This window comes from Hydra viridissima, unplaced genomic scaffold (assembly GCF_058129835.1).
Source record: "Hydra viridissima isolate aposymbiotic clone 2 unplaced genomic scaffold, HvirCarnegie_v1 scaffold_5, whole genome shotgun sequence".
NCBI classification, from domain to species: Eukaryota; Metazoa; Cnidaria; class Hydrozoa; order Anthoathecata; family Hydridae; genus Hydra; species Hydra viridissima.
In genome coordinates, this window is record NW_028324304.1 from 18,490,943 (window position 1) to 18,506,598 (window position 15,656).

The 15,656-nt window shown below is 29.8% G+C and overlaps 1 protein-coding gene across 3 annotated transcripts; it reads right to left on the bottom strand.

Moving 5' to 3' along the window:
- Positions 1-4,331: 4,331 nt before the first annotated feature.
- On the bottom strand, positions 4,332-14,671 carry LOC145201494 (uncharacterized). Of its 3 annotated transcripts, XM_090087196.1 has the most exons (12): positions 14,224-14,671; positions 11,661-11,951; positions 10,872-11,180; positions 9,156-9,467; positions 7,998-8,272; positions 7,259-7,586; positions 6,565-7,116; positions 5,929-6,339; positions 5,548-5,847; positions 5,135-5,225; positions 4,937-5,013; positions 4,332-4,847 (listed from the first exon to the last, which is right to left on the bottom strand). In XM_090087196.1, the coding sequence occupies exons 1-12, from the start codon at positions 14,279-14,281 to the stop codon at positions 4,810-4,812; spliced, it is 3,042 nt and encodes a 1,013-aa protein (XP_089943322.1). In that variant the 5' UTR covers positions 14,282-14,671; the 3' UTR covers positions 4,332-4,809. The 3 variants fall into 3 exon arrangements, with proteins under 3 accessions (XP_089943322.1, XP_089943323.1, XP_089943324.1); XM_090087197.1 differs by lacking the exon at positions 11,661-11,951 and having other exon boundaries at positions 14,224-14,670; XM_090087198.1 differs by lacking the exon at positions 14,224-14,671 and having other exon boundaries at positions 11,683-11,818.
- Positions 14,672-15,656: the final 985 nt, after the last annotated feature.

Here is a 15,656-nt window from a genome sequence, read left to right on the forward strand (position 1 = left end):
AATCTTCCTCTTCATAAACATGGTCACTTTTATAATTATCATCTTCATCATTGTTGTTTTCTAAATTTTCAAAAACAGTGTTCTCATCATCTAAACTTTCATCAACTTCCGAGTGACTGGCGTCTTTTTTGTAAAGAACTGATATAACTGCCAGTTGTAGAGCGTGGGCAAAGCATAATTGTTGATCAATTTTTAGAATTTTTCCAAGTTTCTTCATAACGCTTGCACCATCAGTTGTAATACCAATGATATCATCCTCAAGGTTTATTTTAAAGCTGTGGAGTCTTTCTTTTAGAAGTGAAACGCACTTTTCTGCTGGCATAGACCCTAAAATGCGAATCAAACCTAAGTTCCAATAGCTTTTCAACTCATGTACATTCACATTCATATATCTGCAGTTTCCAAAAGAAGTCCACTCATCAAGTGTTAAGGAAAATTTAGAACCTCTTGATATTTGATCAATTATTTCCTTTATAACTTGCTTTTTAATCTGCTCGTAGTAATCTAACACCATTTTTCTGATAGTATTACGTGATTTAGGGACACTTTTATATCCTCGTGCAACTAACCCGGCTCGTATATCAATGGAATTACAAATTGTACTAAATGATATACCATCTTTTGCTGCCATACGTGCCAACACTTCAAACAGATTTTCCTCTTTTTTCAATGTTGTTGAAAAAAAGTTCGAGATTTTTAGCTTTTTATTTTGAGGTTCTTCTTTTAAATCTTTCGAATTTGAAGCTCTCGTAGATAAATTTGGTGCTTGCGATTGCAATTTTACTTTAAGTTTATGTTTAGACAGTAAATGGGAATGTAGACCTTTTGTTGAACCACCAGCAATTTTCAATATTTTATTGCATGTACTAACTTTGCACATGGCTGTTTCATCTGTTCCTCTTAAAAAGTGTCTCCATATCAGATTTGTGCTATTGAATTCAGCGTAGTTCGTCATGATAATTACTTAAGTTCAATTTTTTTAAGTTCTAAAGTTCTTAACTTAGTTCAACTTACAGTTCTTTATCAGATCAATAATTCTAACTGAATTTGTTACTGTGAAAATGATTATCACTTTGAATAACTGCAAAAAAAGCTTATTTACTTAAAAAATCTTCTGTATTTTGAAAACTTCATTAATTTAAACCATTGTTGAAAAATTTTTGAGAATCACGCATAGATTTCGTCGCATAAGAATTGTAGGGTTCTATCTAATTTTTGTTGTTGTGAGAATTTAACTTTCAATTTTTCTTAATTAATATGCTTTTATTCCTGTCATTTTTTATAATTTAAACTATGACTCTTTTTTTATTTATGTTTCATAATTAAACCGATAGTATTATTTATAAATATTTTAAATTTTTTGTTTTTTATTATTAGAAATTGTTGATTAAAACTTTTATTAATAAATTCTTATAATATGAAAAAAGCAGATAGAACTCTTTAATTCTGCGACAATTTGGAATTAAAATGAAGCCGAAAATTCGAAATTAAATTAAATCATAGCAAAGAGAATACAGCTGTGAAACAAATATTTTACCAAAGATTATATTTACTAGACACTTTATAATGTACAAATAAGTTAATAACTTAATCCCTATTTATCTTTATTTTTCTTTTATTACATTCCCGAAATCCCGGGAAATTTTTGTGAAAAATCCCGGGATTACGGGATCAAAAATTTGCACGGAATCCCGGGATTTCGGGATCCCGGGATCCCGGGATTGCCATCCCTACTCATCTTGATGAGTCCAAAAAAAAAATAAAAAATATTGAAACATTTTAACCTAATTTCTAATGGAAAAGCAGAATGCAAAACAAAGATTTCGAACGGCAATTTCTCTACTGGTGCAATTATAAACCACATAAAATATATTCATGGAATTATGCTAAGTAAGTCAAGCCATGAAGATGGTCATAATGGTGAGCCAGTGGTGAAAAACATAAAACTATCTTTGATTTCATGACACGTTGTAGCCAACAAGAAATCGTGACTAAACTAGCTGTTGTCGAAGGAATTTCTATAAGACCAATTACAAGATCTAATTTTACACCAGAGTAAATAGCCAAATGTACCAAACATCTGCCAAAAAATCAATCCGATGTCATTTGACTTAATCATAAAAGTTATGAAGAAAAAAAGTCTCAACTAAGTACAATATTAGTAATTGAATATTAGTAATTGAAAAGCTGAAGAGTAACAAAAGATTCAGGACTACACCAAACGAATTGACCAGATGAAATACTATGTCAATATCAATTTACATGATGCTAAAGAAAAAGAACCGTATAATCTTGGATTAGTGAGAATTTTTGGATCTTGTTCTGTATCTGACTTAGTTTATCTAGCTAAAACTCATTTAGAAAATTTTAACATTTCTTTTGAGAAAGATGTTGTTGCGTTAACTTGTGATAGTGTTCCTATGATGATTAAGTATGGTAGAGAGCACACATTTAGCTGTTTAGTTAGATGTTAAGTATGGTAGCACACTTTTAGCTGTTTGCGACGCACTTTGTAAAAAAAAAAACATATTTGAATTAGAACATATACAAAATGATTTATATAGTGATGATGATAATGTAACATTGAATGAAGATGATATCGATAGTGATAGAGAAGATTATTTTGGAGAAGAATTTGAAAACATTCTAAATACTCAAAAAAACATCAAAAACATACATAAAATTGTCTTTATTAAAAAAAAAGTCATCGGTTAAAAGTCATACTTTGCAAGACAAGATTAAACTTTGGTGAGGAGAAGGACATTCTTTAGAGCTCAAACGTGACGTAAAAATTTGATGGAACTCGTTAATAAATATGGTTGAGCGTTTTATAAAAGTTCGAAATTTTATTACTGAATCTCTTCTTGAGTTGAATAAAATAGATGTGTTGGCAGAAGTAAATTTCAACCTTTTATGTGATTTTGATAATGCTCTAAAACCTATAAAATTAGCTGTGTGAATCGTTTAGTGGACAAGATGCTTCTTTGTCATCAGCAGATGCAATAATCGAGTTTATGATGAATTAACTTCGTAATGCGGACAGTCAAATAAGTAAAATGTTAATAGAAAACTTGCAAAGAAGAATTATTGGACGCACAATAAAGAATTTTAGCAAATCTACTGAAATCATTGAATGATTCATCCCATATTCAGCGAATGTGATATTTGCCAAGGTGAAACACGCCCTGCCGTCAAGGATACAAAATTTTTAAAACTTTTGATACACTCTATTTCAGTAAAAATTCGTATCTAGAGATTGTATGTTCTCAGTGGAATCTTCTTCTTCACACCTCAGTCAACTTTTTAGAGGTTTCGAGCAGTTTACCTAATCCAAAGATCGTCTTCTAGACGCTTGACATTTTTCTTGTCCACTTCTTGGGCCGACTTCTACCCAGAGGCGCATGTGTTCAGATTCATTCTCCAGATTATGCCAACAAATGGTGAAGTGCATGAAATGCTTTCTGTTGCAAAGATTTTCTCAATAAAAACATCTTCGATTTTCTTTCTTCATATTTTGAGAAAGTTTTGATTAATTTGATAGAAATTATTTTTCATTTTATTTAAAAAGGGTTAAAGAAAAATAATGTCCTAACTGTTAAGGGGGAAAAGGTGAAAATTAAAAAATTAACAACCGAAATAAAGGAAATCAAATATCTTGTTAGAATGGCTGTTAGTTGATTATACTCATGATTCTATTTTAGGATTACATTACGTATTTAGAACAATTTTAAAAAATTTTGCTTGTTAAACGAAATTTCTTAAAAGTGACATTAAAGATTCTTTAACGTATTTTAAAAGTAATTACCGTCCGATATTTCAAGCCATCACCGAAAACTCAAGAGCGTTTTTCCGAGCTTACTTTATCATAATGTAACAGAAGTGGAATTGATCAAAAGTCGTTGGGCAATATTGGAATAGGTCTAACGACGAAAATAAAAATCCTTTAAAGCTTTTTCTTTTTTCTTCTTATCTTTTTTTCTAATCTTGAATTAGCTTTGATAAAGTCTTAAAACCACATAAAAAAGATAACTAATTTTCAAAAGTAAGTCATGCTTTAAGTTTCTTCGTAAAAAAAGCACTAAAAATGTGTTCCTCTGGATTTGCATCACCTTAAAATTCTAAAAAAAGTAGGAAAGGTTTTGACTCTCTTAGAACCAACTCTATGCCTACTAATTGGAGTACCAGCAGGCACAGCATCTAAATGATAAGAGTTGTTCGTTAAAATATTAGGTACCCAAACATCAGGGACGCTTTTTCAAAAAAAACTTCAGTTCGGTGGTACTCAACCTTTCTCAAACCTTGAGATCAAGTTAAATGAAAGCATAGAAAGATTTTTGAACTTCGTAAATCTTTCGTATAATATTTACAAGAGGCGTGAGTAAAAAAAAAGTTACTATTTATAAAAAATAAATTTCTAACCGAAACAATAAATAATAAAACGGTGCAAATGAATTACAACACACGCTAACACATGCTCGTCCTTGACCGCTACTTGAAAATCAAGAAATCTTGAAAAAGTGGTACTGCATTACGCGCAGACACGAAAAAACCACCTTATAAAGGTATCGTATTTTAATTAATAAAAAGCTGCCAGCACAAACCGTAGCACAATTAATGCGCCGAAGCTTTGTTTCTTTTTATAAACATTGCCAAAACATCCCAAGGGAGTCACATTTATTTTAAAATAGCATATGGCCGCATTTTGTGGTACAATTGCTTCGCTACATCAAAAAATCGCTGATAAGTGACTCGTCGGTTCTTTAATGATGTCTTTCAAAGAGGCTCATCTTCGATAACAAAACTAGCCTTCTAATATCTCTGTTGACGATGTCGAGGGGCTCTCAATGCTACAAAACAAACGCAAGACGTTATACTTTTGTTACTTTCGATATGATTCAAATCTTAAAACATAAAAATTTAAGGAAAAATAATTTACTTCTCTTATGAAGAACTTCGTCTGGTTCATCATCTTCTTCGTCCAGCAACCTTTGGTGTGAATTCTTAATGCGTTGTCTTAAAAAAAAAAAAGTTAAAGATGAAATAGAATAACTTATTAAAGTTTTTTCTATTCCACTTTTGTGCTCATAGAACTACGTTCATACACCTAGATAAACAGAATATAGAAAGTACGCACTTCCTCGTGAAAGCAAACACAACCCATATAAGTCCTCCAAGGGTGGCTGCAAAAGCCAAGGAACCCACAATTATGTACACAACCATGTAATCTAAATATAAAAACAAATTGGATAATAACGAAAAGTATGTCATCACACTGTGCCGCAAAAATCTGTTTTTAGAAAGAACAGCTATTTGTTGGTAACAGATATCAGTTTCTTATTAATTGATTGGTCATATCAAAGTTTTAAAATAAACATGAAAACATAAAAAAAAAATTTGAAAAATTTGAAAAGAAAGATGCATTAGTATCTTCCTTTTCAAGTTTTAGGTATTATTTAGGACCAAATTCAAGATTCATATTATTTATTGCCTTTAAAAAAAAAAGATTTTTATTTATCAAAGGGCCTAAAACTGTCATTAGTCTCCAACCTCTTTGTTTTTCACCAGGACCTGCCTTATTCATGTAAGCAAGTTGAATGCTATCTTTAGCAGTAGTTGGTTCGCCTGTTGTTTGACACAGTTTGACATCGCTACATTCAATAGCATAACAATGACCATTTAAAAGATAAGCTATATCACAATCAGGTCGATCACAGCATCCACTTATGCAAGATTTCATATCTTTCTTCCCCATTGGATGGAATTTTCCAGCCTTTGTTCCTCCTTTCAACGTTTTGTTCTTCACGATTTCAGTATTTAGGCAAGCACTTTCCTCATTTAAATCAAGGTCTAGAAAAAAAAATAACATTACACAACAGATAAGCTCATGGTAACATCCATTAACACTTAAATTTTTGTTTATTTTTTTACCAGTTGATTTTTCTTCTTCTGCTTCTTCTTCCTCCACTTTTTCTAAGAAATGATCCATGTAAGCAAACCTAGGCTGAACTTCGTTATCTCGAAGATCAACTGCAGTACATGCAGACTTTTTAAAACATTGTATGCCATAACACTTGCCATCTTCCATGTAAGCAACGTCACATTGTTTTTGCTGTTGGCAACACTTGCTAATACAGGTTGGCATGTCTGTAACACCTTTGAAGATTTGGAATTTTCCAGCTTTTTTTCCACCACGCAAAGAATGTTCTTTAACTATTGGTTGACTGACACATGATTTTTGCTTTTGTTTTTGTTTGGTTTTTAAACTCTTTGCAGTTGTGGAAGTTGCCTTTAATGTGGTTGGGGCAGCTGAAGTTACTGGAATCTCAGTGGATGTAGTTGCTAAATTTAAATTAAACCAAAGAATTATTTAAATTTTATTTAATATTTTTTCTAACTGTTACTATTTTCCTTCAAATGGTTAATTTTTTAAGTAAACAATATATATCTTGTATATCATATATTTCTTGCATTTCTTATCAAATTCAGTGTTTCCAATGTATGCTGTAGTTTTAAAAAATTCTAATACTAATTTACCTAGCCAAACAAAATCTATGCTTTACTTACTAACTGTTGTAGGCATTGGTTCTTCTTCTAATCCACGAACATACTGCACCAAAGGATTAAACTTAGTTGGAGGCGCAGGTATTGTCCTACATAAGTTTTTGTTTTTGCATGAAACTAAATAACAGCTGTCACCCAACATAAAAGCTAAGTTACATTTTTTGTCTCTATCTATGCAGCACCTGTCCACGCATTCTTTCATGTCTTTAAGTCCTTTGATTTCAATAAATTCACCAGAATTACGACCACCTTTCAAAGTAACATTTGATTTAAGAAAACCTGGAGTACACTTAGTCTCAACTTTAGTTGCATTTTCAGATACTTGGATGGCATTTGCATTAAGAGTGTGCAGTGCATGAAGAAGGTCTTGATCTTTTATTTCCATAGAAGAATCCTGATCACTAGTGCTGTTTGAAACAGAACTCACCAAATGAGATTTTAAGTCTTCATCTGCAACTTTAGGTGTTGTTTTTAAAGAGACCAATGTTGAAGAGGAGGAATCATTAGATAATTGCTGATTGGTGCTGACTTTGGAAACAAGATTCGCTCCTGAAACTGGTAAACAGATAAGCTGCCATTTATAAAAAATCATTTCATTTTTTGTATATGCATTGGAATTAAATTAGGCTAAATATTATTGACCAATATCTTAACAGATATTTTACTCCTTGTGAATACAAAATAAATAATGTCAAACCTTTCACAGGGTTTGCTACAGTAGTAGTAGTTTGCTGTAAATCCACAGATGAATGTTCATTGTTTTTAACAGCAACTCCTTCTCCAGACTCTTTTAAAGGTATTACTGAATGGGCTACTGCATGAGTTAAGTCAGCTACTTGGGGAAGAGAATGTATATTCTGCAAATTAGATTGGAGGTTTGCTGATGCCACTATGGGCTGTACTTTCACTTGAGGAGCCAATACACCTGAATTTTGTAGAGTTGTCACTGTAGTTGTATTGTGTGAAGGTAATGGTATTGTACTGCGCAAAAGCTCATTTGTTCCAACTTTTCGAATATAGGAGATCTAAACAACAATATTAAACTTTTAAGTAACTTATCTACCATTTATTTTTTAATAAACACCTGAATTTTTTAGAAAATCATGTAAACTTTGTTTCAAAATAAATCCAAAAACAGGATACGCTGGAAATCTTTTTAAAACACCTTGATCTGTTTGTTATGTTTTTACTGAGAGTGAATTGTCTGAAAAAAGCTTTCAAAGAAACTACAAACTAACTTCAGTATTGGGATTCAAAAATCATAAATCTGTGACAAAATCTCATCATTACACTTGCTTTTGTTCAGTGTAGTAAATTTAAAGAACTTTTACACTGGTTGAATAAAAAACTTATAATAATGATTGAATAATAACCAGGAGCTCTTTTAAACTGCTTCTGTATAAAAACAATAAGGGCTGATACAGGAAAAAATTTACCTTAGGATAGTAAGCAGAAGGTTTTGCTTTCTGAGCACGACATGCGTCCACGCTTGCGCATTTTACAGAGAAGCAGTTTGAACCAAGCATAAAAGCTAAATGACATTCTGTCATCTCACAACAAATTCTTCTACAGATATCCATATCTTTAACTTTACCATGATCCTTATATGCTCCTGCATCTACACCACCTTTAAGAGTCATGTGATCCAGCACTTTGGTTAAAGGACATTCACCAGCTACACCTGTAGCTGACTTTGGTGGTCTGCTTATACCTGTATACAAAAATAATTTACATGACATCAAAATTATTCAGTTAAAAAGAAACAAAAATTCAGTCAAAAAATCTGAAATTTTTAAAAAAATGACAAAAAAACTTTCAAAGAGCAAAATTGTTCACAAGTTCTCAAACGAAGTTCCTTTTGTTATTTCCTTCTTTTGTATTAACCATTTTGGCAGCTAAGAAATTTTTCAAAAAGCTAACTTTTTTTCACCAATAAAATGTTTTTACTGTTATTGGGGAACAAAAAAATTTAAAAAAATTGAAATGACAATATAAATGTTAAATTTCACCTCTATAAATTAAGTATTAGTATGGATTTACTTAACAAATAAAAAATGATGATAAATACTTTAATAAACCTGAATAGTGGTGATTCTGCTGAGATCTTTATGGTTTGTGAGATAAACAAATAGCTGCCAGATTACAAAGAGTTAACAAGACTGTGAATTCTTTCATTGTATCACACAATTATCTTATACTACCATCTACACTGTACATACCTATATAACATTATCTCCGCCTAATATTGAGTATAGATTAGATTTTCAAATTGTAATTGTTTCTTAGTTGATTTTCATCTATTTAAAATTTTCTCTTCTTAAAGATTTTTTATAATGCTGCTAACACAAAATGTGGTGTCTTGAACTTTAATTTTCTTTTCTGTTTCAATATTTATGCAGAACCCTCGATCCAGCCAAAACTCTTTTTAATGTTCTTTTAGCACACAATGCTTTTCTTCTGAATTAATTTTTTTCAATTGAATTTCAAAACAAATAAACTTTTGATTTATTTTCTAATATGGTTTTTTGTAAAACTTTTTACTAAAAAGTGGAACTAAGCTAAAGAGCACACTCTTTCAAATTGAATAATCATACCTGATTTTGGGTTTTGAACTCGCTCACGACTTGTAACATAAGCAATCTGTGGGTTGAAGATAGAAGGTTGCGCTGTAACTGTGTCACATAAATCTAAATTTTCTTTACATACAACACTAAAACAGTTTTGACCGAGCATAAATGCAAGGTTACATTTTTCTTGCTGACAACATATATCATAGCACTGCTCTATGTTTGAAACCTTTCCTACATCTGTAAAATCACCTGCTTGAAGACCACCTTTAAGTGTAACATGAGTTTTGGGTACAAACTTTGGGCAGACATTTTGGACTCCTTTTTCTTGAAGAAGTACTAGAAAGATATTTAAGTTAATGTTTAATCATACATTATTACATTAAAATATATTTTCAGTAGGTCACATTTGGTGCAGAGTTTATAGCCTTTGGTGTAAGGTTTGTAAAGTCTGTTTCATAGTTGGTAATAACCATGAAACAAATTTTGTTCTTTACCATCATCGTTATAAAAATAATTTGGTGAAAGTGCTTGACAGATCTAATTTGAAAGTGTTAATATGCTATTAAATAGCGAAGAAACATGATCAAGGTTGTTTGCTGACTCAAAACTTTACAATTTAAAAAAGAAAAACACCTTTTTGTCTTATTGATACAAACATGCACTAATTTCCGGAGCAACTGGTGACTCAAAAGAAGTAATATTAAATTGAAAACTATCATAAAGATTAATTAACAATTTTATCGCAAATATGAGTTTTTAGAAAGTAATGAGAAAGTGAGTGCAATTCAACTTCATAAACTGATTAACTCAGGAGTGATTACCTGCTTAACTGCAGTTTTTATTAGTTAAGAGTGTTTCTAACTAATAAAAACTGCAAAAGAGATTTATCAAATTTAGTAAACTGGCTGAAGTTACAAAGTATAAAAACAAGTATTTTAAAGCTAAAGATATACAAACTAATAATATGGTTAAAAATATGGTTCTTTATCAACAAACTTGTCAACAAAATACAAAAGGTGTTGAATTTAAAAAATTTTAGACTGAAAATGATAAAAAATGATTCAACAAATAAAACAGGAAAACCCACACAGCAACAATGTTATGTCACCAAGCTTTTCTCAAAAAGTAAAATATTAATTGGACCTTGTACTTCAACTGTTAAATTAAATCAAATTTTACAAAAAATGCAGGAAATTAGGAGTGCAGGAAATATGTTAACCCAACAAAAACAAGACATACAAGAGATATTGGAAGTTCATACTTAGAAATGTGTTGTTGGCAAAGAATGGAATCATACATGGCTACCTACCGGATTATTTAGATTATTTCCAAAGTTTATTTTACTTGATGACAGTAAAATCTATAAGCTTATGTTTTACATAAATTACTAATGTTTTTTATTTAAACTAAAAATACAAAATTTTTCATACTGCAAAACTTTCTTTGTGATTAAAAAAACACAAGTTACAAAAGAAACTCATTATTTCCTAACTTTGAATTTTTTATGCAACTTAAGTGAACTGTAAGAGACTGAGAGGGTGTTCACATGATTAATAAAAAAAAATTCAAATTCAAATTTAAATGTTTTACCAATTTTTAAATGTAAAAGCTGGTTGAAAGAAATTTTAAGATGTAAAAGAGAGAGAGAGTAATAAGCAAAAAAAATCTTTTTTTTTTTTTAATCTAAAGAAAGGGAAAATTTAGGAAATAAAAAAAAAAGTAGAAAAAAATGGTCCATACTTGTATGTTTAACACCTTCCCCATTCCATCGTGTAACATAGGAGATCATTGGATGAAATTTACTTTCTTTTGCAGGTTGCATAGTGCATTGTTTTTGATCATAACATCCCACTAAGTAACAGCTTCCTGCTAGCATAAATGCTAAATCACAAGCTGGAAAATCACAGCATTTTGCTTGACATTCTTCCATGGTATTGACTCCACCAATGTCTTTATAAGTGCCAGCATTAATACCACCTTTTAAAGTAACTTCTTTGTAAACTGTGCTTGCCTCACACTTTCCTGCTTTATCCATCTCTGTCATATTTACTAAAAAAAAAAAAAAAAATAACTCAGTTTTTTAAAAAAAGTATGGTGCTTTAACAACAAACTCCTACTTATATTTAATCATCAGATTAAGAAAAAAAAAAGGATATTATTAAAAACATTTGTAATAATAATTGCTCTAAAAGGCTAAAAGAGAATTAAATACTGTTAGTTTAACCAGAGATACTTTGATAAAAATACAGGTATTATTTTTATTTTTTCTTGTTAGTAGATGACTTTTCATTGATTTAAATTTGCCCATGTGAGTGCAAGCATTTCAAAGCAAATTATACGGCCTTCAAATAGATTAAAACCAACCTAAATACCAGGACTTGCATTAGGTTGATTAAAAATTACATGCAAGCAATATTCCAAAAAAATTAATTAGACAAAAAGTAGAAAAAAAAAAAAAGGATAACACAAAACTGCTATAGAGTCATCGTGTCCTGGTAATGAGGTTGGATAAATCTATAGGCCGCTAACCTGTTGTATGTCCTGCTCTTACATGGGAAATCTCAACATCCATTTTTGATTGTGAATCAGCCATTATTGAATCACAACTCTTATTGCTGTTGCATTCAACACCATAGCAATTCCCTTTATGACGAAAAGCTACACCACATACATTCATGCTGCAACATAAATCAACACAAGTTTCCATGTTGGGAGTACTGCCTAATGTGTGAAATGTACCAGAGCCCATTCCATCACGAAGCTTGCCTGATCTTATAATTGCAGTCCATTTACAAAGATCTGGTTTGTAACCACTTGTGACTGTGAAGAAATTTTAAAGAACCATTCAGGGTTTTATTGAAAAAATTCTTATTTAAATATACATAATTTATTTGTATATTTAGGTGCATACCCTGAAACAAAATACTAAAGTTAAATTATTAGGAACATTTTTCTGATAATAATTTAGACAGTCATAAAGATTTATTTTAACTCATTTGATAAAATATATTCCAGTTACTTAACAAATTTTATACTGCTAATTCTCAAATGTTGCATGTGAAAGCATTTCTTGTTAAAGATTATTCTATTGAAGAATATTTATAGTTTTTATGTTATCTGAGAAGCCTTAAGATTAGTCCTAAATTACTTGATGTCCGCAGTTGACTGTTTAATTTTTTAGAATGTGTGTAGTATGGAAATCGGTGCGCTTTCTTATAGTATTTTACATGTAAACATTGTCAAAATTTAAAACACATCATTACCATAAAAAAGCACCGTTAACATCTAATTGACATTGAAATTTAAATAAATAAGCATGTTTTCTGCAGTAACGGCGGGAGGAGGGAAAAGACGATATCTTATTTATTGACTCAAATTACTTTAAAGAGATACATATTTGAAGTAGTTATGAACCATTTTCTTAAGATATACATAATTACTTACGATGATCTTTAGAAAAATATACATTATAATTATTTTCATTAAAAACATGCATTATTAATTAGGAAAAAAATATTAGATCGATTAAACATGTGGAAAAGAAAGACGTGTTTTTAATCAAAATCCCTAACAGGAAAAAAGTTTTTTTTTTTTTAATTTTCAAATTTTTTACCAATATATTTCGGTATTTATATTTAATTATTTTTTCAATTCCTTTTATTATTATTATTATTATTATTATTATTATTATTATTATTATTATTATTATTATTATTATTATTATTATTATTATCATTATCATTATCATTATCATTATTATCATTATTATCATTATCATTATTATCATTATCATTATTATCATTATCATTATTATTCTCATCCATATAAAATATTATAAAACAAAAATTCATATTAAAAAGTAACTCATTTCGGAAAAAATTACTCAGTATGTTAAAATCTCACAAACCTGCAAAAAGCTTGACGAAGACTTACGGTAAATATTAACAGAAAAATATTAACAGCAAAATATTAACAGAAAAATTTTAACAGAAAAATTTTAACAGAAAAATTTTAACAGAAAAAGGTGTTAGATAATGACTTTAACAACACTAAAACGACTTTTTTTACTGAAAGTAAATAAATACCTTCCAAAACTATTAATATAGAAAATAAATACCTTCCAAAACTATTAATATAGAAAATAAATACCTTCCAAAACTATTAATATAGAAAATAAATACCTTCCAAAACTATTAATATAGAAAATAAATACCTTCCAAAACTATTAATAAATACCTTCCAAAACTATTAATATAGAAAATTTAGACCAATAAAATTGTTTCAAGTAAAACAAGTCTTTAAAAAAAAAAACGAAAGTAAATAAATTCTCTTTTGATTTTTTTTTTTTTTTTTTATAGAACTGATTTTGAATTACAAATAAAGGAATACGAGGAATATTAGCATTCGAAACTTAGTGATCAACCGTTAAGTACTTCTTTTAATCTTATCTGCAGCAATAGGACGATAAAAAGACGACTACTTGGCCTACACAAGACTTTTTAACTTCCTGTGACAGCTGTGTAGCCGGTTAAACTTTAGTCGAAAGGATTTCACTGACTTAGTGTGGTGGAAGTAATCTACCCGAATCATACTTTTTAGCTGGTTCCTGAAATTCTCTGATTTAAAAGATGTTTAAAAATACCAGATATTTTAACAGTTCTTATCCAATAATTGGAGGATCTCAATTTTAGATTTTATGTTAATTAATAAAAATTGTAAACATTTTTTATTTCATTATCGATTTCATAATTTTTTACACTTATTTATTAAGAACTTTTAATATTTGTTTGTGAAGACTTTCTTTAAAAAATTTCTTTTACATTTTTTTTATCAAATGATCTTGATCTTTATAACCTTTTCTTTTTCAAATTTTTAAACTCTATAAATGTTTTTTCAAAGTTTTCTCTCTATGACAGTAATCATAACCAATAAAAAGCCGTCACAATATAACCATTCACAGCGCTGACATCAACAACAATCAAAAATAATATGCAATTAAAACGATGAAAAAATACAAATATATAATCACTAAATATATAATTGTGTAATAGATATGTAAACGTATAATTCTTTATTAAATATATGGTTTTACCTTTCCAAAACAAAACTGATCCCATTATTAAAAGTAAAAATGTGCGCTGAGCCTCCATTTTCAATCTATAAACTATAAAAATCTATAACTAGGACAATTGTAGAATGGATAGACTTCGCTTTTCCATAAGTCAATGCATCAAAGATTTAAAATAGTATCTACTGCTGATTTTAGTAACAGCTGATGACTGAGGCGAGAGTTTGTATCTGCGCTGATTGTTCAGTATCCACTGATGATAGCAATACCCGCTGATGATGGCAGACCTTACTAATGATATTAATTTCCACTAATGAAGCAAGTATTTGTGGAGCTAATTGTTTGAATTACAACTTGTTGTTTCGGTATATGCTTTTATGAAGTAATTTTCTGCATACTTTTTTTTTTTTTTCAATCAATTAACCTATTTTGATTTTCTAACTCAATTATAAGTTAAACTCAAAGCAAAAAAGAAAAATATACCGAAAAATAAGGGTGAATAAGAAGATCACGTGACACTAATTATTTGTGAGCGACAGAGCGTATGAAGTCAAGCCGCAAATTGTTCTCAGTTTTTTGAAGTAACATGCTCAACTGTTTAGTTTTAATCGTTTCTCGAAAAGTTTGCGCGCGTTTTTAATTAAATTTCACGAACGCGGTCAACTTGTTTACTCAATATAATTGAAACTGTAAAATAATTGAAGTAACTAAGTAACGGTAATTAGTAACTTTGAGTGAAGGCGGTTTATGCCTTCATGAAAACGAAAAACAAACAAGAAAATGAACAATGGTGGTGAACACCTCTCACCAGTTGAGATGATTCACTATGAAAGATGTAAAAAGGATTTGTGCAAGTTTTAGGAGATCCAATAAATTCTGTGTCAAAATTGTTATGTTGAAAATTGCATAATAAGAGCATTAACTTGAAAATTAACTCGATAGAAGTAAGAAATGCATCAATATGCAAATACGAGTAAAAACCTACTTCCTCTACAGCATTTACTTTGTATACGGCAAATATTTTTCTAAAGCTATGGCCGTAAATGAAACATCTTCGAAAGGGGATTTGGATGCGCTAAACTCTTAATTCTATAAATGCAACTCACACTACTATCTGTAGCTTAATTACAGAATAATCATAATTCAAATAGTTAATAATAATTATAAACTTACTGTTAGCGCATGTTTTATATAAATTAACTAACAAGTATTGGAAGACATTTGAAATGATGTATGTAAATATGCAAATTGACAATATTAATTAACATTTATATCTATATATTACATATTAGGCGTATAACTTTGCTTACACCATTTTTTTTCTCAAAGCTTAAGGCGTTATCTTCAAAAATCGGTAGGTAATTTATGATTCAAAGTTATTGTCCATTGCTGGCCACTACGTTTTCCCATCTATCCGGCGGTAAACGAATCCCGCATCGAAAGAACTCGTCATCCTT

Coding starts and splice junctions, on each gene's coding strand:
- LOC145201494 (XM_090087196.1), bottom strand. CDS start 14,281: ATGGAGGCTCAGCGCACATTTTTACTTTTAATAATGGGATCAGTTTTG. Junction 11,181..11,660: donor AAGAGCAGGACATACAACAG/GTTAGCGGCCTA, acceptor TTTTTTTTTTAG/TAAATATGACAGAGATGGAT. Junction 5,226..5,547: donor TCCTGGTGAAAAACAAAGAG/GTTGGAGACTAA, acceptor TTTTATATTTAG/ATTACATGGTTGTGTACATA.